At 53.6% G+C, this 25,439-nt stretch overlaps 2 protein-coding genes across 3 annotated transcripts; one reads left to right on the top strand and one right to left on the bottom strand.

The window, feature by feature from the left end:
* Positions 1-7,159: 7,159 nt before the first annotated feature.
* CDC42EP1 (CDC42 effector protein 1) lies at positions 7,160-15,061 on the top strand. Its single transcript, XM_008495919.2, has 3 exons — positions 7,160-7,363; positions 10,796-11,678; positions 12,680-15,061. Exons 2-3 carry the CDS (start codon positions 11,237-11,239, stop codon positions 13,477-13,479), a joined length of 1,242 nt encoding a protein of 413 aa, XP_008494141.1. The 5' UTR covers positions 7,160-7,363; positions 10,796-11,236; the 3' UTR covers positions 13,480-15,061.
* A 1,022-nt stretch (positions 15,062-16,083) lies between these two features.
* On the bottom strand, positions 16,084-22,311 carry LGALS2 (galectin 2). Of its 2 annotated transcripts, none has more exons than XM_030444519.1 (4): positions 22,258-22,311; positions 17,768-17,850; positions 17,305-17,461; positions 16,084-16,287 (listed from the first exon to the last, which is right to left on the bottom strand). In XM_030444519.1, exons 1-4 carry the CDS (start codon positions 22,294-22,296, stop codon positions 16,132-16,134), a joined length of 435 nt encoding a protein of 144 aa, XP_030300379.1. In that variant the 5' UTR covers positions 22,297-22,311; the 3' UTR covers positions 16,084-16,131. The 2 variants fall into 2 exon arrangements, with proteins under 2 accessions (XP_030300379.1, XP_030300388.1); XM_030444528.1 differs by lacking the exon at positions 22,258-22,311 and adding an exon at positions 18,278-18,343 and having other exon boundaries at positions 16,085-16,287.
* Positions 22,312-25,439: the final 3,128 nt, after the last annotated feature.

Genomic DNA, 25,439 nt, shown 5'->3' with positions numbered 1-25,439 from the left:
AGTGTTGGGCTGCTTGGCCTCCACAGGAGGAGCTGCTGCCTGGCCCCTGACCTCCAGGCTCCGCGTTTCCTGTGGCAGGCGAGGAGGGAGACGAGGCCCCCTCTTCCAGACGGTGGGGCTGGGCGTAAAGGGGGCCTTCACAGTGGGGAGGAAGGGTCGTGGCAATCCTTTGACAGCAACCCAAGGCCCAGGAAGGCAAAGATGCCAGCTGCCACGGGAGAGGTGGGAACATGGCTGGGACAGGGAGCCTCCAGCCGAAATGACAGGGTGAGGACTGTTCTCGCCGCCCTGACCAGCAGCCAGCTCTCCGAACCCTTCTTTATCTCCTAGCACTTATTTTTAAAAGCTTTGTGGCCTTCCCTCCTAAAACCAAAGGCAGCCACGCCAAGACCGGGCTCCTGCCCAGAAAGAGTCAGAGCGAGTGCCTGCAGCAGAAGGGTGCAGCTCCTCCTCAAGCTCACGCTGCTGCCCTTGCAGAGCCCAGAGCTGTTAACCCTCAGCAAGCTAAACCCAGCTGCAGGAATAGAATCGTTTTGGCTGGAATAGACCTTTAAGCTCATCAGTTCCAAGGGTACACCTCCTAAGATGAAAAAGCTGGTGACTAATTCCTAAGAAATGTTACCTCTTTGCCCTGGTCCTTATAGGGGGAAGTAAGCTAAAAATGCATCCTCTGCCCCTCTGCATGTTCTCCCATGGGTCATCCTGGGGAATAGGACTGAGGTCTCGGAAGGGGAGAAGGGAAAAAAGCTGAGCCTTGCTGCAGACATTCAGCTTAAGAGACAAAACCCCATCCATGGGGGCCTGGTCCATGCTTGGGCTCTGTGCAACTCGGCTTGTAAAAGCCTAGGCTGCTGCCCAGATGTGATGCCTGCTCTGCATAGCCTGGCAGGAGATGCCAGATGCCCATGGAGATTGGGGAAGGGGGGAATGGCATCCTGGACGGAAACCTCTGACATGCCTCTGTGCTGATCTCCACTCTGCCCTGGAATGCGCCCGGCAGCAGCATGTGGGAAAGTGGAGTCAGCAGAGACCTTGGATGTGTCAGCTCCCCGGCTGAGTAAACAAGAGGAGCCCTGGCACGCATTCAGCCCCAAGCATCCAAGACCTTGAAAAAAAAAGGGGGCTGTAGATAGGAGGCTCTTGTGTCCCCTCCTTGCTCAACCCCTGAAAATATCTCCAACCCTTTCCCCTAGCTCAGGTGCTAACACTGACTCTTGTCACCCCTACCATGTCTGGAGAAGAGTGGGAAGACACTGTCCCTGAGGTGTTTCCAGCACCCAGTTGTCAGATCTAACATCCTGGGAGGAAATTGCCACTGGAAGAGATAGCATCATGAGAAGAAAAGAGGGGGGTCTGGACAAAGAAGAGGTGGGATAAAAGGGTTAACCACCACCACCTTCTGACATGCACACCCATCCGTACCCCTTATCCATGTCCCAGACAGCAGAGAAAACAGAAAATAGAGGGAGCTTCTACGAGTGGTACTGGCACTGCCTCAGCAAGTGAAGTGAATGGCCAGGACAGAGAGGGACGCGATAGATCCCAAATAAATACTTCCCTTGCCCCAGCTGGGGACATTCCCACTAGGGGATGCCAACTCCATCCAGCCTTCCTGCAGTTTTCACAGGCTCAAGGAGAGGCTGCAAAACAACAGGTTTCCTTGGTGCCAGTCAGAGATGTCCTCCCACCACTCTTGGAGGTGCTGGCCTTGCCCTCTCTTGTCTCCCCCATGAAGTTCACCCACTCTGCATCGCCCCTCATCCCCTCTGCCCAGGCCCAGGAGCCTGGTTCAGGATCTGGGGAAGAAGGATGGTCTGGGGAAGGTCCCCATGCATCCCACCAGTGGAGCCCATCATCTCCTGGAAGAGATGAGCTCCGGCAGCAACAGTATGGGGAGGCTGTGCCCAACTTCTGGCCACTGTCCCGCGTCCCCTATCGCTCCTCGGCAGGCCCGGAGTCCTAGAGAATGAGCCATTGTTCCCCAGCCCCACGGCCTCTTCCTGTCCCTGTAGGGCTCCGAGACAAACAAAAGCAGAGCCAGACGCTGTGGGGAGGAGGCTGGGCCTTCTCCCCTCCTCCAGATCCTGCAGCAACCCCACAGGCAAAGGCAGGCAGGCAGACGGATACCCGCCTTGGGGGGAATGGGCAGGGACTCCCTTATTTTTAGCTGCCTCCTCATCCCCACCCCCTTCCTTCCGTGCCTGGGCCAAAAATACACGGGTTGGATGGGCAGGCAAAATCATTAGGATAAAAGAGTTGTCCAGGACTTGTGTCTAACCACTCCAATGGCTTTCACCTCTTCCCTTTGGCCAGGACAGGTTGCTCAGGAATGATCTTCTGCTCCACCCCATGGATGACTGATCTCTTCATCCACATCCCTCGTTCCCTATATCCCCACATACTCTCTCTGCACATCATGCCCTTCCCCATCCCCGCCCCTCACTCCCCCTCTGCTCCATGGGCGCATACCACATACTTTGACAGTCCCCTCTTCCATGCCACGCCAACCCTGGGGGCCTACTCCCTTCTCCTGAGCACCCTCCCTACCTCTTCCTTTCCCCAAAGTACCCTCCCCCAACTCCTCATGCAATTCAACTTCAAAAGACTCTTTTCCCACAGTGTCCCCCCTCCCCAGTTTCCTGCTCCTAGCCCCCAACCCCTATGCATCCTCCCTCCCTGTTGCACCCCTCCTGCCCTTGCCATCTCCCCACTGCAGCAACGTGCATCCCAGCTCCCTCCAGTCTGCACAGGATTTAAGGTCCTGCAACTGTGCTTGCCCTCCTTATCATGCCAAAGAAAAACATCTGGGAGAGGGCAAACAGCCCCTCAGATGCTCCTGCAAACCGAGAGCTGCCTCTCAAAGCAGCAAGTTAATATCTGAGCTCCCTCAGTCCCTCTTGCCCCTCCTTAAATTCTGTGAAAACGAACCGGAGGATCAAGTGGTGTTGGGGGGGGGGTTGTTTTGGGGAGAAGTAATGTACATACATAAATGCATGCATATATTTACATCTTCTTTGCCAGTGCCCGGAATCACAGAGGTGTTTCCAGGCCACAGGCAGCTAGCTGTTCCTGGATTGCTTCTGGTTTATGTAACATCCTCCCTCCCGTCCCAGCCATGTCCCAAACACCCCCTTTCCCTCTCTTCTGTGCCTGGGGCAAAGTTTGAGGGAGATCACAAAGAAAGCTGAGGAAGTGCCAGCTTCTGTCTCTCTATCCTGCCTCCCACAACACCCCCCAACCTCCCTACAGCACCCCTCATCCCCAGCCAACAAACAGGATGAGCATATGAGGAGGAAGCCTGGAAAGTGGGAGGAGGAAGAAGGATTAAAACATTAGGATAGGAAGAGATGAGCAGAGGGAGGGAAGAAGCCCGCCAACAAGCCTGGGAACTCATCCTTGCCTCCCCCTGGGCTTTGGCAAACCCTAAGGCTTTGAGTTCCCAGCCCATCTCCCAGGGGGAAAGCACCCTCCAACCCCCACTTTGCAAAGCCCTAGGTCTGAACGTGATCAGTCCCATTCCTTTGGCCACCCCCCCATTTTGCAAAGCCCATAATCTGAACATGGTCAGTCCCATTCCTTTGGCCTTCCACTACTCCAGGGAGAGGAGCTGGAGGAATCAGTCAGGGAAATCAGAAATGGGTTTTTACAGAATCCAGTCCACCCACTTCTAGCATGAGTGGGTCAAATCCAGTGCTGCTGCCTGCCTGGTGGTGCTCACAAAACCCACTCACTTTCCTTCGCCAGTGCAGCACTGGTTTGACCCCTCTCCCCAATTATCACAAAAGCACATCCCCAAAAGTGTGCTGAGCCTGGTCCAGCACATCCCTGGAGTGCTGCTAGGGGAGAAGTCATCTTGGTGAAGAAATTATAGGACATGAGGGATCCACTGCCCATGAAACCAGGTCTAGCATCAGACCAGGGATACAGTAGGCAGACACTGGGAGCCTCACACCTACTCCTCACCTTCAGGTATCACCTCCAGCCACCACTCCAGCTTGCTCACCCTAAAACCAGCTCTGCCTTCAGCTCATCCCCAGTGAGACACAGGCTGGAGACAGCATTGAGAGCTGTGGGCTGAGCACAGGGAGGAGGGACCTGAGAACACTAGGGTGCGGGGGACCTGGATGAGGCCATGCTGGGATGTGTGGTGGAGCAGAGGGCCCTATGGACCCCAGGGGTCTGTGCCCCACCCCACCGCTGGCAGTAATTTCCATACCCGCATAGTATGTGCCCTCACAGCTGCCATGAGGAGAATGGAAACATCTGGAAGTCACCCGCAAGCGAGCAGCACTCCTGGTTAATGAGGAAATATGAGCCGGAGACCCTGGGCAGCAACAGGATATCTGCTTCTTGTGCACTGAGTGAGGCACCCCCTTCCCACCGAGCCCCCAATCTGCCCTCCTTCCCCTGGAAATTTCCCAGGGACGGCGGGCGAGCAGGAAGGCAGCAAACAGAAACAGCAAGGAATAGAAACCCAGGGCTGAGCAACCCATCCCCAAATTGGGCTGCCCCCATCACCTTCCCTCAGCTCCTCCCAGATCCAGATTCCAGGGAAAGGGATAAAGGGGTTTTTCTTCTCCAGTGAGAGACCTGAATCAGTCTCCTTCAGGCATCTGGCCTGCAAGCAGCAGGGAATGCAAATCAAGGTGGGAGGGCAGACTGACTACCTAGAGGTTTGGGGCAGAGACCTCATCCCACCACCCCACCCTCAGCATTTTCCTCCCTCCCTGTCTCCACCTCTGTCACACTCAGAAATCCATAAGACCTTGGCCCTGTGCCAGAGGGATGAGTATTGGGAAGAAGAAGAGGGGCAATTTGCACAGCGCCATCTTTGATGTTGTAGGAATCAAAGCAAATCTTCAGCTGGTAAGGCTGTGGGGCCATTTGTCTGCTCCCATGATAAGCCCACTAGCCGGTCTCTCTTGCAATGGTGAGATTTGTACCACTGCCTGGGGCACAGGGTTACAGTTGGAATGAAAGGTTGGGTGACAGAAGGTAAATTAGGTAGCCAGGCGTCTGTGGTGATGAGGCTGGGAGGGGTCCATGCATTAGCTCCTGCCCAGGGCACCTATGGATAGGTACAGTGACTCTGCAGCACCATCCAGCCCCAGAGCCATCTCTCATGTATCAGCCAAGGCAGATAAATAAATTGGGAGGCAGGATTGTATGGATTCACTTTCCAAGCAACTGTACATAAAAGAAAGGGGTTTCAGGAGGGTGCAGCCCTTGCTGCAGTACAGCCGGGGGGGCTGCACCACCTCTGCTCTTATCCAGGCAGCAAACATCTAGGATGCACACTGAGTCCGAGGGCTGGCACATACTCTGGAAGTCTCCAAAGCACTTCAACACCAGCCCCGGAAGGACAGAAGTCATAGCCTGGCTGGCATGGCTGCAAGACCACAAGGCTTGGGGAGGGATGCTGAATAGGAAGGGGGGATTTCCAGCTGCTTTCCTGGAAATAGAGCCTCTCCTGGCCCAGAGCACAGAGATGCTTGCAGCGGGGGTGAGGAGGAGGTGGTGGAGAGCCAGCCACCCCGCAAGGAGTGGAGCACGGCCCCTGTCCCATCTGGAAGAGATTTGTTCTGCATTCCCCAGCGGAGGCGGCTGCCGTCGCCCGGGCTCCACTCCCCACTGCAGGGCAAGGGGAAAGGGTGAGGGGAGTGAGGGGGAGGCCCTGTGGCCAGGAGGAGAGATGCCTTGGTAGGCTGTGTAGAATGAGGAGACACAGAGAAAGTACCTTTCCCTGCCTCTCCCACCACCCCTCTTGGCTTCCTTTTTAGCAGGACATGTGGGAAGAGATGCCTACCATACCTCTGTCAAGCAGAGAGTATGCAGGTCAGGATCTGCCCTCCTTTCCCCACAAGTGGCACAGCTCATCCCTCCTCAGACCTGAGCTCCTGTCATCCTTTGAGACCTAGACCCACTACAAGTACTGCCAACATGCACAGTCCATGTGCTCTTAATCCCTAGTGCAGAAGACCTCCACAGAAGGCTGAACATCCAACTATCCCATTTCACGGAGGAGAATCCTGAGGCTGAGATCCGTGTCAAAATCCCACTGCTGCTTAGCAAGCCTCTAAGCAATGATTATGGTGCTCCTGCCCAGGCACCCCAGCACAGGCCATGTGAGCCTGGAGAGAGGCCATTTTGACATCTCCTCTGCAGACATCTTGTCATCCCTTCAGCCAGGCCCTGCTTAACCCCAACAAGTCTCATCTCGCCTTCCTCAGCAGAGACACCTCCCTTCTCCTCCACAGGGCCCTGAATTGGTGCTTGTGGCCAGCTAAGTACTCCCTAGCAAATCCAGCAAGTCTCTCCTGGAGCCCATGAGGCTCACCATGATGCTGGTGATGCTGTGCCCACCAGTAGGTTGCCCCTCATTGGCACTGATACGATCTTCTACCCTGTGACCATCAAGGGACAAAGCAACAGAGCATGATACCAGAGGGATGTGGCATCCCAAGTGTGGGAAGAGACTCTCCCTGGTGTCACCAAGGAGCACCTCCTTAAATTCACCCACTGCCACCCCCTCACCTTGGTCTGATACCATGCTGATGATATGACGCTTGATCTAACCCTATTACGCTTGTCCTGACCCCAGAACGCCCACTTGGCTCACGTGGCCTTTGGGGAGGCTGATATCCTGCTAGGATTCAAGCCAGCCCTACCCACAGACTCTGGAATGACCACAAACCCCCAGACCTCATTCCTGGTCGACCACACTACACAGCGAGCACTGGGGACTTCCCATCCAACATGGGATGGGGCGAACCCATCTAATACATTTGGGGTCACACACACAGAGGGCAATAGCCTTTCCTTTTTCCCCTCAGCCAAGGTCCCCTAACTTCACTAACCACTGACCTGGGCTTCCCCCTTCCCCCAAATCCAGTGAAGTGGGCGCCCAGGAGTGTGAGGCAGCCAACTCCAGAGGACGGGAAATGGCACTGGGGAAGCGGGAGGCGGGGGGGTAGGGGGTGGGGGGTGGGGGGTGAGGGAGAGAAGTTCCTGAAGTTTTCTGTCCTGGATAGTTGGAATAAATCTCATTTTCTCCGGTCGCCTTGTCGAAGCGAGGATTGGCTCAGCGGTGCTGCAGCCCGCCCTCCTCCTTCCCACGTCCCCTCCCCGACAGCTTTCCCTCCCTCTCTCCCGTGGCATCGGGGTGTCAGCCTGGGAGAGACAGCCTTGGGGGGACAGCCGTGGGAAAAAGGGGAGGGGGGCCACACCTCCCCTTTCTTCCCTCCTGCTTCAGGACGCAGAGCCAGCAACTCTCGGAGGAAGCTGGAGGGGCCCATGGAGAAAGTCTCCCAACTTTTCAACCGGAGGACAGGGAAAAAAAAATAATAACCCCGGCTCACAAGAGGTAAATCCTGAAAGTTTTGGTTCCTCAGTTTGTAGAGATGGGGTGGGAAGCAGGTTTGGGAGTAGAAAAAAAAAGGGTGGAGAGGGTGGTAGGAGAGGGGAAAAGAGGGAGGGGTGGCAAGGCGATGCAGACGGGGCGGATGGCAATAAAGAAAGGGAGAAGAAGGCAGGAATGCAACAGGAAACCGGGAGGAAGGAAAGCGGGAGCAAGGAGGGGGGAGACAGGCTGGGAGGGAGCCTAGAGAGAAAGGGGGCAAGGAGGGGGTCCCAGGGATGGCAGAAAGCAGCAGAGCACCCCTCCCCTTTGCTATGCTGGTAACCCCTAGAAGCTCCACAGCCTCTCAGCACCCTGGTTTGTGGGGTTTGGAGGAAGAAAGTGAGTTATATTGGGCAAGGGGACAGGGAGGCAATGGCTGGAAATCACTTGCCTTTGGAGGCCCAGCCTCCCTCCACATCCCAGCATGTCTGCTTAGAAAAATATTCTTGTTATACAGAGAGATCTAACTATATATATATTTATAGTTATATATATATATATATATGTCAGCCAGAAGTGCAGGAGTCAGACTCAGGCTTGTCCGCCTACTGCCCGGCACTGCTCCAGAGGAGCTGGAAGAGGCCCAGCCCAGCCACAGCCAGCCGAACCCCTTTTCCCCTTCCCTAAAGGCTTGTCCCTGCCAGCTTTCCCCATCCCAGAAAAAAGTTACCCAACAGGGGAGGCTTTGCCTCTCTTTCTCTAGGGAAAGGGAGGCTTTTCTGCACTCCAGAAGGCTGGGGAAGCTTTCCTGGCCTCCTGCTTCCAGCCACTCTTGCCCCTGTTGAGACCACCCCAAATATCTCCTTGTCCTCTTTTGGAGAATGCCCCTTTGAGGGAGGGGGGGAGGTGGGGGTGGGTAAGAAGAGGAGGAGGGAAGAGGCTGCTTTCAGCAGCTCCAGCCAACTAGACATCTGGATTCTTTTCCCCCCCTTTCTGGTTTCCGCTCTTCCCAGCAAGCAGAACAGCTCTGGCCATTCCCAGTGAGTGGAAAACCAGTGGAAACTAGCTGAGCTAGGGGGGGAAACAGGGGAGGCCAGGCTGGGAGGAGGAGGAGATGCTGGCAGTCGATGTTTTAGGGCGGGGGGTTTCCCAGAGGAGGTGAGGAGGGAGGTGTGGGGAGACGCTGCTGGGGAAGGGGAGGTCAGGAGAGGCTGTGGGCTCACTGTGCCAGAGGCTGCAGAATGGCCGGGCTGCCGGACGGAAGCAGCATCCAAATAGAGTGGTGGCCAGACAGTGGGTCCCCGTGCCCAGTGGAGGAAAGGAGAGTACACAGGTCACCTTTTGCCTGCAGAATCACGAGTTTTTACCAGCATGGAGGAGTCTGCTTGGGTGGAGGGGAGGGCTCAAAGGGGCACAGCCAGCACAGAAATGCACCAGGGGCAGAGAGAAGGAGAAAAAAAGGAGGAGACTGGAGGGAGAAAAAAGCCCAGCAGGCCTGCCAGAAACCTGCCATCTAGGTAGGGCTGGGCACTAGCTGCCTCCTTTCCCTCCCTCCCTCCTCTCCCACTGCCTGCTGCCTGCCAGCAGGCAGGGAGAGCCAGGGCCAGGAGGTGCTGGTTTATATTGCCATGGTGGTCAAGGGACAAGGAAGGGAAAACACTTCCCTCCTCTTGGCTCCCACCTCAATAATTCTCCAGTCAGGGAACATGGGGACTGCCTCCCCATTTCTCTCGCCTCCCTTCCCTCCCATCCCCAGGGTAATGCCAGCCCCACTTGCTCCCAAGGGGTCTGAGGGGTCTACAGGGCAGTGTGGGGGACCTGAGGTGTGGGGCCCACCCCTCAGGTTAGTCCTGTCTAGTGCAGCACCTACCCCACCTCATGTGAGCACCACTGCTGCAGGGCACTGTCCTCCCTTTGGGTTTCTCAGCAGCTCCAACTTGCAGAGGGAAAAGAAAACTTGAGAGCTGTAACTCGTCTCATCTGCCAGGGTTACACGCCTACCTGAGGGACCCTGGGACAGCTGAAAAATGGGGTTGCATCTCTCTCCATGTGGTCCTAAGCCCCCTGCTGTGCTGCAGGACCCACTCTGGTGGCTTCCTTTGTTCCATGGCAGAGTCTTAACCCTATGGCTATGGGTGGGCTTCTACCAGAGAGATGAAATTACTCCCCAGATGTGCCACATGCCTGGCCTGTCCCAGCTGCAAGGCAGCACCCCATGGCCTCAGCGAGCAGGAGAGACATGTGGGCCAAGGGAGCCGGGGGCTGGGGGCCAGCAGGAAGCCAACCTGCCACCAGCCACTGCCACCCCAGGAGGCAGCCAATGGTGCTGGAAGCCTCCGGGGGGAGGTTTGTTTTCCTTTCCCTAGGCATTAACCCCTGGCAGATAAGAGGGGCCCGGGTGAGCAAACAAGGCCAGGGCAAAGCAGTAACACGTGTAGCCAGCCAAGAGAGCAGCTCCATGCCAGGGGCTCCCCCTCACCAGAGGCTTCGCCTCCCTGGCACTGCTTGCCTGCTCCGAGGTGACCTGGGGACAGGCAGAGGAGGCGGGGAGACGAAGGGCATCGCTCTGTGACAGGGTCCCAGCATGCAGGGAGTGAGAGATGAGAGGCATCTGCATGGCCTCTTGGCATGCTGCCCTCACAACCAGCCCTGCTGAAGGGACATAGGTCCACCCAGCTCCCCTGGCCCCTGAGAGAGGATTGAGCCCAGGGAGGGACATGTCCTTAGGCAGGCACCCAGACTTCTGATGCTGTGAAGTGCCCCGTGCCCCAAATCCTCTCCTTTCTCCCACCCTCTGGGACCCACTTGAGCCTAGGGATTCATCCCAGCTTCTCCTCTGACCTCAAGCTATCACCTCCCTTGATGTGCCTCATTTTCACCTGTCTTCAAAGCAGCAGCCCTCCCTGCACCCCCAGCTCCCTGCTGCTCTCACATGTCTGCCCAGCACCCGGTGACCCAGCCAGAGGATGACAAACAAACCAATATACAAATATTGCAATTTACCTTCTTTCTGCCCCGCCTCCTCCTCAAGAAGCATGAAGTCCCCAGGCCTCACCCTCTCCCCAGGGGTTCATCTGAATAGCAAAAAGAAGGGAGATGTTTCTCACCCCAGGAGACTGGATAGCCCGGCAGGGCACCCCTCTGGAAGGAGGAGTTGCCTGGGAGGGAAATCCTCAGTCTGGGTTATGCTGTGGGTCCAGGAAAGCTGTTTTGCAGGCAGAGGAAACTGAGGCATACCATAGGAGGGCAGAAGGGTGAGGTAGAGCACTGATTTTTGAGGGGGAAAGTTTTTCTTCCTCCCCAGGAGCAGGGGCAGGCAAGGGGGATGGCCGGTAGCGAAGTCCCCACTGTTGCTCATGCACTGGCTTTAACCTTCCCAGCCAGTTCCAGGGTTACAGCCAACATGGTTGGAAAATTCCCCTCTGAGGGCTTCATGGTTCCTCTTGTCTTGTTCAGGTGGCCAACAAGGGGACAAAGGCGCTTGCCCCGCCAGCTTGCCCCAAGCTCCTGTCACCTGCTGCCCTGTCTGTGACTGGCTCCCAAGAAGACAGCGGATTAAGCCCTAAATCCACGGCCAAAGCCAGCTTCCAGTGGCTGCCACAGCACTGGCAGTGACCCCGGACCCCTCTGTGGACCCCTCTGTGCCACCAACATCCTCACCACTGGGGACATACCCGCTGCAGGCGATTTAATGAGAGCAACATAAGCGCTGGGAAGCGAGGGAGAGGCATCCTTCCCACCCACACAAAGCCAAAGTCACCTTGAGCTGTTCCCCCAAGAGCATTGGAGCAGGACGAGGAGGCTGGGGATGTGACAGGCACACCCCAGTTCTGAGAGCCCAGCGAGGGCTGGTCTTTTTTGGGGGTTTTTTGCAGGACCAGAGGTGAGGGGTGCAAGATGAGCTTGGGGAAGCTGCCAATGCTGAGCTGGGTGTCAGGCTCCCATGGCAAGAGGCGGCTGAAGTCAGAGCTGACACCAGACATGATCAGCCCACCTCTGGGGGACTTTCGGCACACCATGCATGTGGGGCGGGGGGGGGACGTCTTCGGGGACACATCCTTCCTCAGCAACCACGGTGGGAATGACACAACCAAAGCCAACAACTTCTTTGCCCGGACGCTGCGTCACGTCCGCCGGACACCCCTGAGGAGCCGGGGCAGTGAGGGCCAAGCAGGGGCATCGCCTGCCCCCCCGGACATCTCTCCCATCATCAAGAATGCCATCTCACTGCCACAGCTCAACGAGGTGACATACGATGGAGGAAGTGGACGGGGCTTGACCAGCAAGTTCTCCTTCAAAAGTGCCTCCAACAGCTTTTCCAAGACACACCAGGCCTACGGTGAGTGAAGCACAGGCAGAGGCTAGTGTCCAGGCACAGGGTATCGTCTGCAGCCCCTCTCCGTCACTCCATGCCTCAGTTCCCCCAGTGAGGAACTTCAGGCTCTCAGCAGAGTTAGGATATATAAGTGTCCCCAGCCCTGGTAATCCCTGCCAGGAGCTGATCCTAACTTTGCTTTCAATTTAGTCCTTGCTTCTGTTCCAAAATGGGGCATGGATGGTTTCTCCTCCCCTCCCTCCCCCATAGCTGGCAGCCTGTGTGGAGTGGTTGTAAGGGGGTGTTCCCCATCTCCCCCCAGCCCTATACCTTCCCCATGAGCAGCCTCCTTGAGGAAGCCAAGAGAGTGCTGAAACAGTGGGGCAATACCCACACCAAGGTCAAGGGGACCCACAGCACAGCTTTCCCCACTTCCACACAGATGTTCCAACCCTGTCCTTAGCTGTGCTAACTTCCCATCTCCATGAGCTCCTTAAGGGATTTCATCTCCCTATTCCCCATTGCACTCAGATCCCACCCTGCCAGTCAGGGTCTAGGAGGGACTTTTGGGGAAAGACTGTGGGAAGGATGGGACAGGACAGTTGAGTGGCTCTTCTTTGGCCTCACATCACTGAGCTTTTTCCCAGGGAGGGAGGTCTGGAGCAGAAGGTCTCAGAGCAAGAGGGGGATCTGGGGGCCCTGCAGCAGCCGGGGGAGGTGGCTGGGCTCAGAGGAAAAGGCAAGCTGAGGCAATGCTGCCATCTCCTGGTCCCACCTGCCTGGCTCAGCCCCCAGCATTTTACCAATCCCAGAGCCCACCTGGGATTACACCTCCACGATAACTCTGAGCTTTGGAGATGTCCACACAGACACCTGCCCGCCCTTTATTAAAGGGCACCCCTACGGGTGGCAGCGTGACCTGCAGCACTTCCATGACAGTGTCTCTTGCCCCCCCCAAGTTGCAAGGCAGGCTTCCTGCTACATACCTATGCTCCCCCTCACCAACCATCCCTTCTGCCTCACAGGGCTGGAGTCCGGGTTTTGCACCATCCCTCGTGTCCCTCGCTTGGAAAAGTCCCAAGAGAGCGCGTTCCCCAGGGAAGCAGAGCTGAAGCGCTCCGACTCCGTGCTCTCCGACTCCCTGCTCTCCTTCCGCCTGGACCTGGGTCCTTCCCTGATGAGCGAGCTCCTCCAGGTGATGAACTTCTCCGAAACCAATGGGAGCGAGGTGGGGGAGGATGTCTCTGATCTCCCGTGTGATGAGAGGAACAAGGACGGGGTCCCTTCAGCATTGGGTGCTTCCTATGGAGAGGACAAGACAATGTCCAGCTTCTGGGACCACTCCAGGCAGAGCAGCCCATCGGGGGCCAGCTCACTGCCAGGACTGTCAGTCCGTGCCAACGGAGAGGCACATGCCATCGAGGGTGCTGGAGAGGACCTTGCCTGGACATCAGGGATGAGGGAAACACCCAGAAAAACCCCATGGCAGGGGCACCGGAATGACTGCACCATCGAGGCAGGAGAGTTTGATCGGGCAGCCCAGGTCCTGGCCCGCCATTATGGTGGGACCAGCACTCCCCGGAGCTTAGAGAACGGTGAGCGTCTGCAGGCCTGGACGCAGACCATGTGGGAGAGCCCCAGCAGCAGCTCGTGGAGGTCGCAAGGGACAGGGGAGAGCCATTCCCCTGAGGCCAGCTGGAATCAAGGAGAGGAGGAGGATGAAGACCGCACCAGCCTGCAGGAGGGGTACACTGGTGCCTGGGTGGGACGCAACAATTCCTTCGAGTACGCTGATGAGGAGGAGGATGATGAAGTCAAGGTGTGAAAAGCCACCCTCCCCATCACAGCCCTCCGCCAGAGGCACTGGTGCCAGGGTCTTCACCCACCTCCCTATTCCCTCACCCTCTGCCACCAGCAGACCTAGCAGGTCCCCTCCTTGCCAAACTGGGAGTACTGGGGCAGGAGGAGAGCCTGCCTCCAGGGGTGCTCCCCAGGGCTGGGCCAGGCTGGCGAAGGCTGTGCAACATGGGCATTGCAGCCCTTCCCTGGCCTCACTGAACCAAAGAGACATTCCCATGTGCCAAAGAAACCCCAAACCACTTCCTACCCCATCCTGTTCCCCTGGCACCCTCTCTCCCATCCATGTCTGACCCTGTCATGTCTGTGGACATGACCCATCCTCCCACCAAAGCCCCCAACCACCCTCTGTGCTAGCAGAGGTGCCTTCCTAGAGATATTACCACTGATAGCTCTAGCACGTAGGAGATGGGGGTGGCCCCGGCTCCAGCTGGTGCAAGGCCCTCCTGTATAGTATATCTGTCTACTGAAGGAGGTCAGCTAGGGGCTCAAGGGACAGCCAACCCCCACAGAGCTGGGCTTTCTCTCTTCCCCTCCAAAAACAAAATTAGCCTTGAGCTCAGCATTCAAGAGGTGAGAACACACACAGAGATAATCACAGGGGCCTTTCCACTTGCCTTCTGCTGCTGAGCCATCACTTACGATGGCTCCTTTTCCCACCCCTGCTCTTTTGCAGTGGGAGGGATAGAAACTTCTTGGCTGTCTGTAGACAGAGGTGAGGCTGTCAGATCACCAAATTCTGCAGTTCAGGACCCAAGAATCCTTTCCTTCCCCCCTGCCTCAAAACAAGCAGACTCCCACTCTGCAGCCACTTGGTCTGTGCTGCCTCTTCTCTACCCTCGCTCCCTCTCCTCACTCCCCATGTGTGCACCCCTCTTTCCAGCATACCCCTTACCAGGGGTCCAGGAGGAGGACAGCCAATGCCCCTCACCAAGTGGCCCTGGGTGATGTGGCCACCCTAGAACGAGCTGCCCCCCACGCTGCCCCACGTGCAAATTGTCCCTCACAGAAGCGTCTTTGTGCCACCGCGTGGAGCCGAGATGCTCAGAGGCTGAGGTCACCAGAGAGACCCTCACAGCACCCCCCTTGTTCTCTGGTACAGGAGGGGGTGTGCAGTGGAGGGAGATGCTGGGCCATGGCCACAGGGCTCAGCTCCCACGCAGCTCACCCGGCTGCTTCTGGCAGGGAGCTCTTCAGAGCAGAAAAAAGCAGCTCCAGCATGCACATGTGTTGTACATGGGAGTGGTGCTCACAGTCAGGCCATCGAAGTTACGGGTAAGCCCATCTCCTCCAGCATCCCCAGGCAGTTGCTTTGGGCCAGCTGGCAGCAGAAAGCCAGGGTACGGAGCAGCAGCTTTAAGGATTCCCTTGCCCTGGCCACTGGCACCCAGCAGGATCAGCCTTATCACCCCTGCACGCTCTGGGGCAGGGATCCTGGCTCTCAGGACAAGCTTCCCCCACCCTTCGCTTCCCAGACAGTAACACAAGCTCCAGACCAAAGCCCACATCCATGAAATAGCCTTTCTGCCTCCACTCTGTATCCCATGCACTTATTATTGTCCTTATTAAAGCAGTTTTGATACTAATTGCTCCTCTGGTGCCTCCCCTTAGCTGCAGTGATCTTATCATCTTCCCTGCTCCAGCCACAAAATCCCATCTACTCCACTCTCAGCAGGATTTTCCAGGATCTCTGGGATTCCTGAATTAACCAGCCAGGTACTTTGCCACTCACCCTGGCTAATACACAAGGCAATCTCACATCCACCCTGCCTAAAATGCCCCAGTGTTTGCTGTCACACAAGTCTCATTTAAGGCTGTCGAGACACTTTTTAATTAGACCTGCAGCATCAGATGATCAGCACTAATTGCCTGTAGTCCCATGCAAGGGACACAGGCTGGGACATGCTGAGCCACATAACCCAACCCAAATGCCATCCTCCCTCACCACTGCCTTCCACTGCCTCACTTTCCCTGAGTAGGGTTCAGTGTGGAAATGTTGAAGTAATGGGTAACCCAGCTGGAATGTGCCAGCAGATAAGCGAGGTGAGATAAGAGGGAAAGTTGGAGGAGACAACTCCTTATCTCTGGGAGGAATGCTGGCTCAGAGGCACACCTGTGCCACCCCTTCATGTGGTACCATTCCTGCAGGAGGGCAAGGTGCTGTTTCCTCCTGGCTGAGAGAGTGGCCAAAAGAATCCCATCAAATTTATGCCCTGAGGTTCCCAAACCAAACATTTCATTATTTTGTGGCCCACGATTCCACGCCACTCATGTCAATGCTTTTGTTCCTCTCCCTCTCTCCCAAAAATTGGGGTGCAGGAAGAAATGGTGCATTCTGAAGAGATTACACAACTGTTCCCCAAGCAATCACATGGTCTCCTAAACCCCACCTACAGCCTGCTTTGCCCGGCCTGCTATCCATTCAACCCCACATCCTGGTCTGACTTGGAAAAGCACCTGCTGTTATCTGGGAGACACTTCCATCCAACATGGGGTCCTTTGCTGCTGGTGGAAAAACCCTGGGCAAAACCTGAGAGTTGTCTTGTACAGAGCCAGAGATCTCACAGAAGCCAGAGCAGCTGGAGCAAGCAGTCTCCTTCTGCTTGGGTTTTTATTAGAGCTAAGAAGCAGCATCCAGTTTGAAAGAGGTGACCCTGAATCCCCCCTTGATGCTCATGTAGTTGATGTTGTTATAGCAGTGCCGGTTGGGGAATTCCACTTCGTGCCCATCCGGCAGTTTCACTTCAAATTTGTCTGGCTTCATTTCAATGGCAATCTGGGGGAGACAAGGGAAGGAGGGCAGGAATTATGGACAAAGAGGAGATCAGGAGGTGAGCATGCAATTCAAAGGCCTGGCTGTTACACATGAGGGTCAGACCTGGTCCTGAGAGCAGTAAGCAAAGTGCTGGGGTTTGAGCTGAGGGTGATGCAGGAAATGGGAAGTTGATATCAAGGGGCTGAGCTGGTATCTAGACTATGACTTGCTGACAGGATCTCTTCTGGGTCTGTTTCAGCGACTCAGATTGTAAACTCAGAGCAGTTAAAGCCAAGTGTGTCTTTAACTACCACATTGCCTAGATCTGCTCTGATCAGGGCAGAATAAACCTGACACCCCAATGCCCTCAGCAGCTTTCTGGGACCTGGAAGAAGGATCTTCACTGATAAAGATGCACAAGCAGACAGGATAAAAATAGACCACTGATCTTTGCAAATTAATAGGATTGTTCCCCAAAGCCATCACCTTGTCACACACTCCCCAAGAAACAGCTTCCTTTCCACACCAACAGGACTGCTTCTAAATGCAGCCTTGTTAATGTCTCAGGATATCAGATGGGGTGAGGCAGCAACTAGGAGAGGACAGATCAGCAGCATACATCCAGAACTCATGAGGACAGATGAGCTGAAGAAGTTTTTGGACATTGCTCGAACTCTGGGTTAGCTTAAAGCCTGTGTTCATTCCTAATCCTGCTTCATGGAGGCTCCCTTTATTTTCACATGTGCCCCTGCTGCACTCACCAGCTGGGCAGGTACGGAGGGCAGGAAACATTTTCAAAGCCTGAGATAAACAGGGCTCACACAAAGTTCCCAGAGGAAGCATTGGGATTTTGAAGAAAGAGTAGAAATGACAAACAGAACCAAAAACCCAGAAGATGAAGGGCTGTTGGGAAGAAGCAGGAGGCACTGGACAGGACTGGGAGGACTAATGTATGAGAACCTGCTAAGAAGGGGCTTCACCCCACCATGCGTGCACGCACACACACACACAACCTCTACACTGGCACAGCCTCCTCACCTTGATAGTGGAGCCCTTGGAGAACCTGAGGTCATCACGACGCTCTGCCTCCCAGACTTTGGAGCACAGGGAGTTGCAGACAATGACAGACTCATTGAAGCGGGGATTGAAGTGAAGTGCCAGATCTGAAGGGCTGTTGCCAAGGTTGATGCTGAAGCTGTGGGTGAACAGGAGGAAGGTCAGCTGCACGGGCAGGACAGGTCTTGGAAGACCTGAGATTCAACTCCGCACCCATCAGTGTTCCATCAGTTCCTCCATCAGTGTTGCAGGTATTTAATGCCTCCTGTTTCCTTGTTTTCCTTGGGAACTAGGGGAATCAGCACAGTAGTGGCATAGGGCTAACTGAGCTAACCCCAACACTGAGCTATGCTCATGCTGTTTTTACGTGGTGACATCGGAAAACCACCTCCCTTTGTAGCCCACCTTCGGTTCTGGCAAGCTGAGGTGGTTCCTTTGTACTTACTCGTCAGCATCATCAGATATCTTGCCCTTGATCTTCAGGCATTCTCCAGTCTTCATATGCAGGTTGAGGATTTCAAATTTTACCTAAGACAGAGAGAAAAAGAGTTTGTGGGGCTCCTTCAGTCATTCTTCTACTGCCACTACAATTGAGAGGGTGCTGCTTGGAGCAGACGCCCGAGCCAGGAGAATATCCATTTCTCTCAGTTGCTGTTTCTCTCATGGCCAAAAACTCTCTGTGCTGGAGGCATCTTAAGGAGAGGGCTGAGTGAAGCCAGCATGCAAAAATACATCAGAGGGAGAAGAGATGAGAACAGTTTTGTCCTCAGTGAAAGAAAATGAAAGCATGGCAGCAGAGGTACAAGAAGCAGAGGGACACAACCCAGGGTTGGGTGAGCAGCATCTCCTAGAGCCCAAGAAATTCAAGTGGTGAGAGCAAAGGTGGCTGTGGCTTGCTGGGTCCTTGCCCAGCTGGGGACCTCGGGTGACAGAGGACAGGAGCAACAGCCCTTACACCCATCTTCCTCTGAATGCAGAGTAACCAGGCAGGGAGCCACCAGCAGTTTAGCTCAGAAATGCTTTGCACAGAGGACCTTATATGCCTGGACTTCCTTGTGGCTTACACATTAACAACATCTCCTCTCTGCAAGGCCCACTAGCTGCTATTATGCCAGGAGACTTTGATCTGAAGAATTAGCTTCTCTACATACACTTCCTCTCATTAGGGGCTTCAGGACAGTCGGACAATTCCCAGCCTCATCTGTGAGCTGCCAGTGGAAGGACCACCACACACAGCCCCTTACTGGTGCTACTCCTTCCACCACAATGGACAAGCATCTTCCCAACTGGCCACAGAGTTGTGACCACCATGTGGCCTCTTTTCTGCACCAAGCAGCTCAGCCAAAAGAAGTATTTCAGCTCCTTCCTTTTGTGGCAGAGGGCAACCCCCAGAATCCACGTCAACAAACCAAAATGGTACCCACTGCCCCACCCCCCACAGTGCTCTGAGGAAGGGCTCCAAGGGGCTTGGAGGACAGAGCAGCAAACACATCCCCTCTAGATTATGTGAGCTATGAACAGCCCTTTGCAGGAGTGACATGAGTGGCATCCCAGTTCCTTCCCTTCTTGTGGCTCTAGATCCACCCCCAGCTGCATGGGCCACACTCACAACACATAGGAGTTCTTTGCCACTTCCCATCCAGGCCCAAACCTTTCAGCCTGAGGAGAAAGCACACCAGGTCCAACAGCCAAATCCTCCCTAACTCTGAGGCACAGGACTCTTGTCCTCACAGGGGAGCATCATCCCTGCTGTCTCCTTCCCAGGTAAGAGCTACAAGTCAGTAGAGAGCATCCCAGATTTGGTTGAACAATTGGTGCTGTATTCCCAGAAATCAATAGAAAAATGAGACGGAGGAGGAGGACAAGGCTCAAGAGTTCCTCAGCCCTCCCTCCTGAGCCCTGAAGAGAGCAGCTGAATGCAGTCACCATGCTGCTCCACAGCCAGATGGTAGACGGCTTCTGCCCTTCCCTGAAACCTCCTGAAGCAAGCAGAGGCAAGTGCTGATAAGCACCCCTTTTCCGGAGGTGTTTCCTACAGGCAGGGGTCATAAAACCCAGAAGAGGCTTGAGAAATGTGTTTGCTGTTGAGGTCATTGAAGCTGTTGGTGAAACCTCCCCAGGCAAAGTGTGGAGACAGCAGGAGCAAGTGCTGGGGATTTCTGGCATTGGATCTGTTTCCCCACCCGCACACACCTTCATGTCTCCCTGCTCCCCCACAGCCACCCCAGGGACAGCACAGAGACTTCTCTCCCATAATATCAGAGCATCTCACTGGCTATGAGAGGTTTCTCTTTCAAACAACACACGTGTTCCCTTTGCAAGGACAAGGACAGGCCAAAGACATGGTTTGCAGAGCCACCATCTGAACCCATGTTAAGCCAATGGGGAGAGACAAACACCTCTGGGATTCAAGAGAGCACATCCCATGACAGACCCTAAAGTCAGAATTACATTTTTATAAGTGGCTGGCCCAAGAGACAGAGTGACATTGCAGCAGAAACAAGGCCCAGTTCCTGGGATAGCAGCACAGAGGAGCATCCACTCCACTTCCCACACAGCCCAATGTGGAGCAGAGAGAAACATTCATTGCTCTCATTGGGATTTATCCACCCATCCCGCTCGCAGAGCATGAGGGTACCCAGGAGGGAGAGCAGCATGCGCCTGAAGGACAGGGAAAATAAGCCAAGCAGAGAGCTATGTGCAGAGCCACAAGTACCACGGATGTGAGAAGCAAGAAGGGAAGACAGGCAGGAAAGAGGCACGAGCAGCTCAGAGAGGGGCTGTGAGATTTTATCACGATAACATTAACCCCCCTCCTACAATGCTCAGCAGGGGCGTTCACCCCTCATTTATTTGCCACTGGGAACAATAGTGGGAAACCAGGCAACAACTCTGCCAGAGTTGGTGACTTCCTTCATCTGCAGAGCTCAGCCTTCTCATGGTCAGACACCAGCCCTGTGCAGATGGCCTCTCTCATGCAGGGGGATGTGCTCCCCACCTAGGAAGGGTCTGAAGCTTTATGGACCTCAGAAGAGCTGAAATCCTCCAGTGAAATTGGAGGTGGCAACTGGGATGATGATGATGGAAGGTGAAGGGGGCAGGTTGACACTTCCCTGCAGATACTGCAGAGCAGAAAGCCCAAGGAAACAATGACATGATGGGAATGTAAATCCCAAAGAAAGAGGAAATCCGGATTAAGGGCATCTGTAGAGCGGGTGGAGGGTCTCTGCAGGGAGGGAAATATAAGGAATTGTTGTAGGAGGAGGTCACCAGTGCAAGTGATCCAGGAAACCTTAACATCCTGAGAGGTGATCCTCTAATAGGCATGGGAGTGCCTCTCCAGGGTCCCATACAGATGTTACCACTGGCCAGAGGGAAGTTGGCCTGTACTAGGGTGGGACACCACTAGCACCAGAGAAGGCTTTGCTGCCTTCCCAGAAGGTGCCTTGGGATGTCAGGGACCCGGTGAGCAGTCAGTGGCATGAACACAGGCGCTGTGCCCCCAAACATGAGGACAAACTGATCTTCTAGCAGGGCGTAGGCAGGCCTGTAATTTTGCAGAAAAAAAATAAATAAGAAATCATACTTTAAGGAGGGATGAGACGAATGCAACAGCATGGGCTTCCAGCCAGAAGGGTGGTAGGGCAGGTCCTCTGAGGAGTGCTTTTACCACACGAAACATGGCAGCTTCCTTTCCAGAGGTCCCAGGATGTACATTTTGCAGCTAACAATGCTTCCTGACTTTCCCTCTAGTCCTAGGGAGATCTCAGGAAACTAGAAGCACCCATGGGAGCCCAAGACCCTTGGGGTGGCTCCAGACAGCAGCACCTCACACACCATAGCCTAGAGCTGCCAGCTCTACCACAAGGCACCCACACAGCTGTTGAGAACAGACTGAATGCCACCCTCCCCAGCAGGCTGCCAAGATCCTTGGTAGCACCATTGCTGGCAGCAATATTTATTTTGTTTTCTTACTTGGGCAGGAGATAAGTCAGCTAGGTGTGAAGCCCTGAGGAAAACCACAGGCTTCCCCACTTCCCAGCCAGGGCAGTGCAACCACCCTAGCTGTAAGAGGTTTCTTGGGGCTTTTTGTGGTAGCCAAATCTACACCAGCAAATCAAAATAGTCCCCACCATCACTCCAAATGGTGCTCTGAGGAATGGCTTCAAGGGACTGAAAGGAGAGGGCAACCAATGCATCCTCCCTAGATGACACAGGCTACAAATAGTCCCTTGTAGGAGTGACATGGGTCTTCACCAGACGTGACCAGCCCAGAAAAAGAGGGAGAGGGGGAAATTCAGGGTGGTCATGTCAGCTGCAGGAATGCCTCAAAACAAGCCTGTGAGAAGAGGCAAAAGATCCCTTGAGAACCCTAATGAAAGGCTGTGGTTTCAGCCTGATGTTAGTGCCACCAGAGGACACTAGGGGGGAAAAAGGTATCTCCCATTTTGCACTCAAAGCACCAGGGAGCCTCTGCTATGGACCAGGCATCAGCGATCACTCAAGGCAAAGGGAGCTGGAGAGAGCAACCATGCATTCTTTCTCAGAGCAGCAGCTGCTCACTCTGCTATTATTTCCTACTGCTTCATATAATTTGTACTCCACAGCAAGCTATTGTCCCTTTCCACTAGCTATTTATTTCCTTGAATAGCCTCTGGGGAAGGATTTCAGTGCGGTAGTCAAGAAAAAAGAAAAACTCCACACAATAAATATCGAGCTGTGACCTGATTTAAACCATCTTCTGACCTTATCTGGGCCCTGGTTGTGGTCCCTCCCAGCAGTCATGATGAAGCCACGTTTCTGACTTGGTTTTATAAAACCTAGCAGGGAATGTTCCCTGCCTTAGAGGGCTGTGGGGTGGATTTCAAGAAGTCGAGCTTTGGATTTTCAGAGGTCAGGACTCAGAACCGGAGATCAAGAAGAGGCTCCTATCACCTCCTGATGGAGCTGCTCAGTCCTCCTTCTGCCGGTCATGAAGATTCCCAGATAGGTTTGACAGGGCCAGTTTCTACTTCAGTTGGAGGTGCTGGTTTTCCTCTCAGCAGGCAGTGATTCAACCTTCAGCCAACCAACCCCTAAGCTCTGAAAGCCAGCCAGCTTCCTAATGGAGGAGAATTGAGAGAACAAAAATATGTACCCCAGCCAAGCACTGAGGTAAGCAGGAGACTAGATAAGCAGGTCTGTGGATCTGGAGGGTGTATACAGGAGAGGATTGTCCAAGACATGCAGAAAAAGCCAAGGCAATGATAAGCACAAGAAAACTGTTGCCCATGAGCAACCTCCTGCCTAAGAGGTTAACCAGAATGGGACAGACTGGAAGTGAATCTCCTATCACCCCTCATGCCTCTGCTCCCTGACAGTGCATCATCTGGAACCCCTATGGGAAGTACAGAAGTATCATTTGATACTACTGTGTACCTGAGGGCAAGGGATTAAAGGCCATCACCCTCTGGCAGGCTGTCCACCAGCATCACCCCCCTTCACCTGTAGAGGAAGGACAAAGTTAGCTGAAGATCTAAAATGTGAAAAACAAACAAACAAACCCACTTTTCTCCAGGGCTTAGGGACAGCAGTGGAGAGAATCCGTACCAAGCAGTGGAGCAGATCACAGCCTCCAACACTATCTCTCTCCCTACCCTCTTGGAAAGGTGGTGGTGCCACACTAATTGGCATCTCCCATCTCCATGGAGAGTTCACCTGTGCTCTGATGGATGGTTTTCATCCCTAAGGCCAAGTTATGCCCTTTCACCTTTGCAGAGGACATCTCTCTCGGGCAGCCATGAAGTCTGTGGCAACACTTACATGTGCTAGTGTGCTACTAGTTGTGCACAGGGAGGGGAAGAAGGTATTTTCATGTGCATGGGAGCTGGCTTATAGGGCATCAAGCCTATTTCAACAACACAAGCAGCCAGATGAGTCACATCTTATGGGTCCTCGGCTGCCTGAGGGGCAGGAGAATGAACTGAACAGGCAGTGTTGGGAAGGGAGGTCAGAACACTGATTACATACCACCCAGTCCCTTTTCCAGCCTTCATTTCTCTAATTCTTTCCCTATGGGGGCATGCCAGGAATGTGGGTTATGGGAAAGGCTTTCAAAAAACATGCCTGGAGATAAAAATGCACTTGTGTTGAAAGCTCCCCGACTGGCAAAAAGGAGACATATGGCTCATGGTTTCTGCCTCTCCTGGACTTCTGGGATCTCCCAGCTTTACTCAGACTTTTTGGATGAGATATTATTAGTTTAATGGGAAAAGGATCTTTCAAAGAGACAATCAATGATCAGCTTTGTGAGGTCTTATGCTCCACTTGCATCTTGTACCAAAAGATTAAGATCTCCATCAGCTTTATCTTACCACTGAGTAAGGAAGATGGCAGCTCCCTCACCTTCACATAGGTAAACTGAGGCACAGACACAGACACACAAAAAAAAAAAACTAACAACTCTTCTTGTTTAGATGCTCACCTTAAAGCTTCCATGGATATATTAAATAAATAAATATTCCAGTTTTACAAACCTGTCCTAGAAGCTAAAAGGAAGTCGGGTTCCCTCGGCTAATGCAGCTCAAGTATCAGAGATGCTGATCTCTCATCACACTCTCTACTATCAGTAGGAGGTACTGAGGCATTCAATGCCTCTGAAAAAAAATTAGCCCTTGGGTGGGTCCAATTAAGCCCCAAAACCAGAGGCATTCAAAATGAACGGATGCCTTCCAACAGTGGGAGCCAGGGGACTTCTAAGACACCCCAGGCTCAACTCCCCTGACTTCAAGGGGACCATTTCCCACAACAAAGGCAGCATGAGGCCAACTGGCTGGAAACCTGAATAAGCAAGAAAGAAACGCAGTGTTACGCCACGCCACACACAAACGGTCCCTGGGGACCTCCTTCCATTGAGCTCTGAGCAGCCACCCCGAATTCAGCCCCAGAGGACAGCAAGGGCGTGCAGAGAGAGTGAGTGCTGAGTCCTCACACGCAGCAGCCCATCCCGCACAGGGAGAACAAGGCTGCTGGCGCTCTGTCATTCCCTTCCAGTGTGTTTCTCACAGGCTCCAGCGCTGAGCCCAGGCGGGTTGGACAACTCTGAGGACTCAGAGGAATTCTTAAGACAAGCAGAATCTGTCTGAGTCACACGCACGAGGAGTGATGCCAAGGGTGGCTCATCCAATGGAAAAAGGAAAAAGAAAAAAGGAAAAAAAAAAAAGGAAAAAGAAAAAGAAAAGGAAAAAAGAAAAGGAAAAAGAAAGAGAAAAGGGAAGAGAAAAGGAAAGAGAAAGAGAAAAAAGAAAAAGGAAAAGGAAAAGGAAGATAAAAGGAAAAGGAAAGAAAAAGAAAAAGAAGAAAAAAAAGAAAAGAGAAAAGAAAAGAAAGAAAAGGAAAAGAAAAAGATGAGAAAAAGAAGAGAAAAAGAAGAGAAAAAGAAAATAAAAGAAAAAAAAAGAGAAAAAGAAGAGAAAGAAAAGAAAAGAAAGAAAAGAAAAGAAAAGAAAAGAAAAGAAAAGAAAAGAAAAGAAAAGAAAAGAAAAGAAAAGAGAAAAGAAGAAAGAAAGGAAAAAAGAAAAAGAACAAAATGCTAAGGGAGAAATAGCAAGTTTTGAAAAACTAAGAATTAACTGCTCATGGGCTGGAAAGAAGAGTGGCAAAAAGACAAAGGTCTGTTCTCCCATGCCATGTCACTAAAGCCAAGTATCCCTCACACCCACCAGGAAGCAAAAAGCCACCTTACCACCCACAAGCTTTGTGAGGGTCCGAAGGGGTGACCCACCCTGGATCTAAGGCAATGGCTGAGGTCTGCATAGGAAGAGGCTGTGAAGTCAAAACTATTTGTTGCTTCAAAATCAGCTTGAACACATTCCCTTTGATGGCCCTGCAAAATGAAATGGTAAAAACCAAACCAGATGGAAATGGGAAAGAAAAGCTGCCAAAAACATAAAGCAATTCAAATCCTGAAATGACTGACTCAGTGTGGGAATTAGGCATCTAAAGATGGAACTGCAGACATCTGAAGGAGACCTAAGAAAAGAGCAGGCCCAACAAACCACTCTCCCTTTCCTCCCCTGTTCCAGAGGGAGGGACACCATAAATACATGAGCCCACAGACCTCCAGAGTGAGCCACATG

The sequence above is a fragment of the Calypte anna genome, chromosome 1 (genome assembly GCF_003957555.1).
Source record: "Calypte anna isolate BGI_N300 chromosome 1, bCalAnn1_v1.p, whole genome shotgun sequence".
NCBI lineage: Eukaryota > Metazoa > Chordata > Aves > Apodiformes > Trochilidae > Calypte > Calypte anna.
This window is presented reverse-complemented; position numbering and strand designations above follow the sequence as displayed.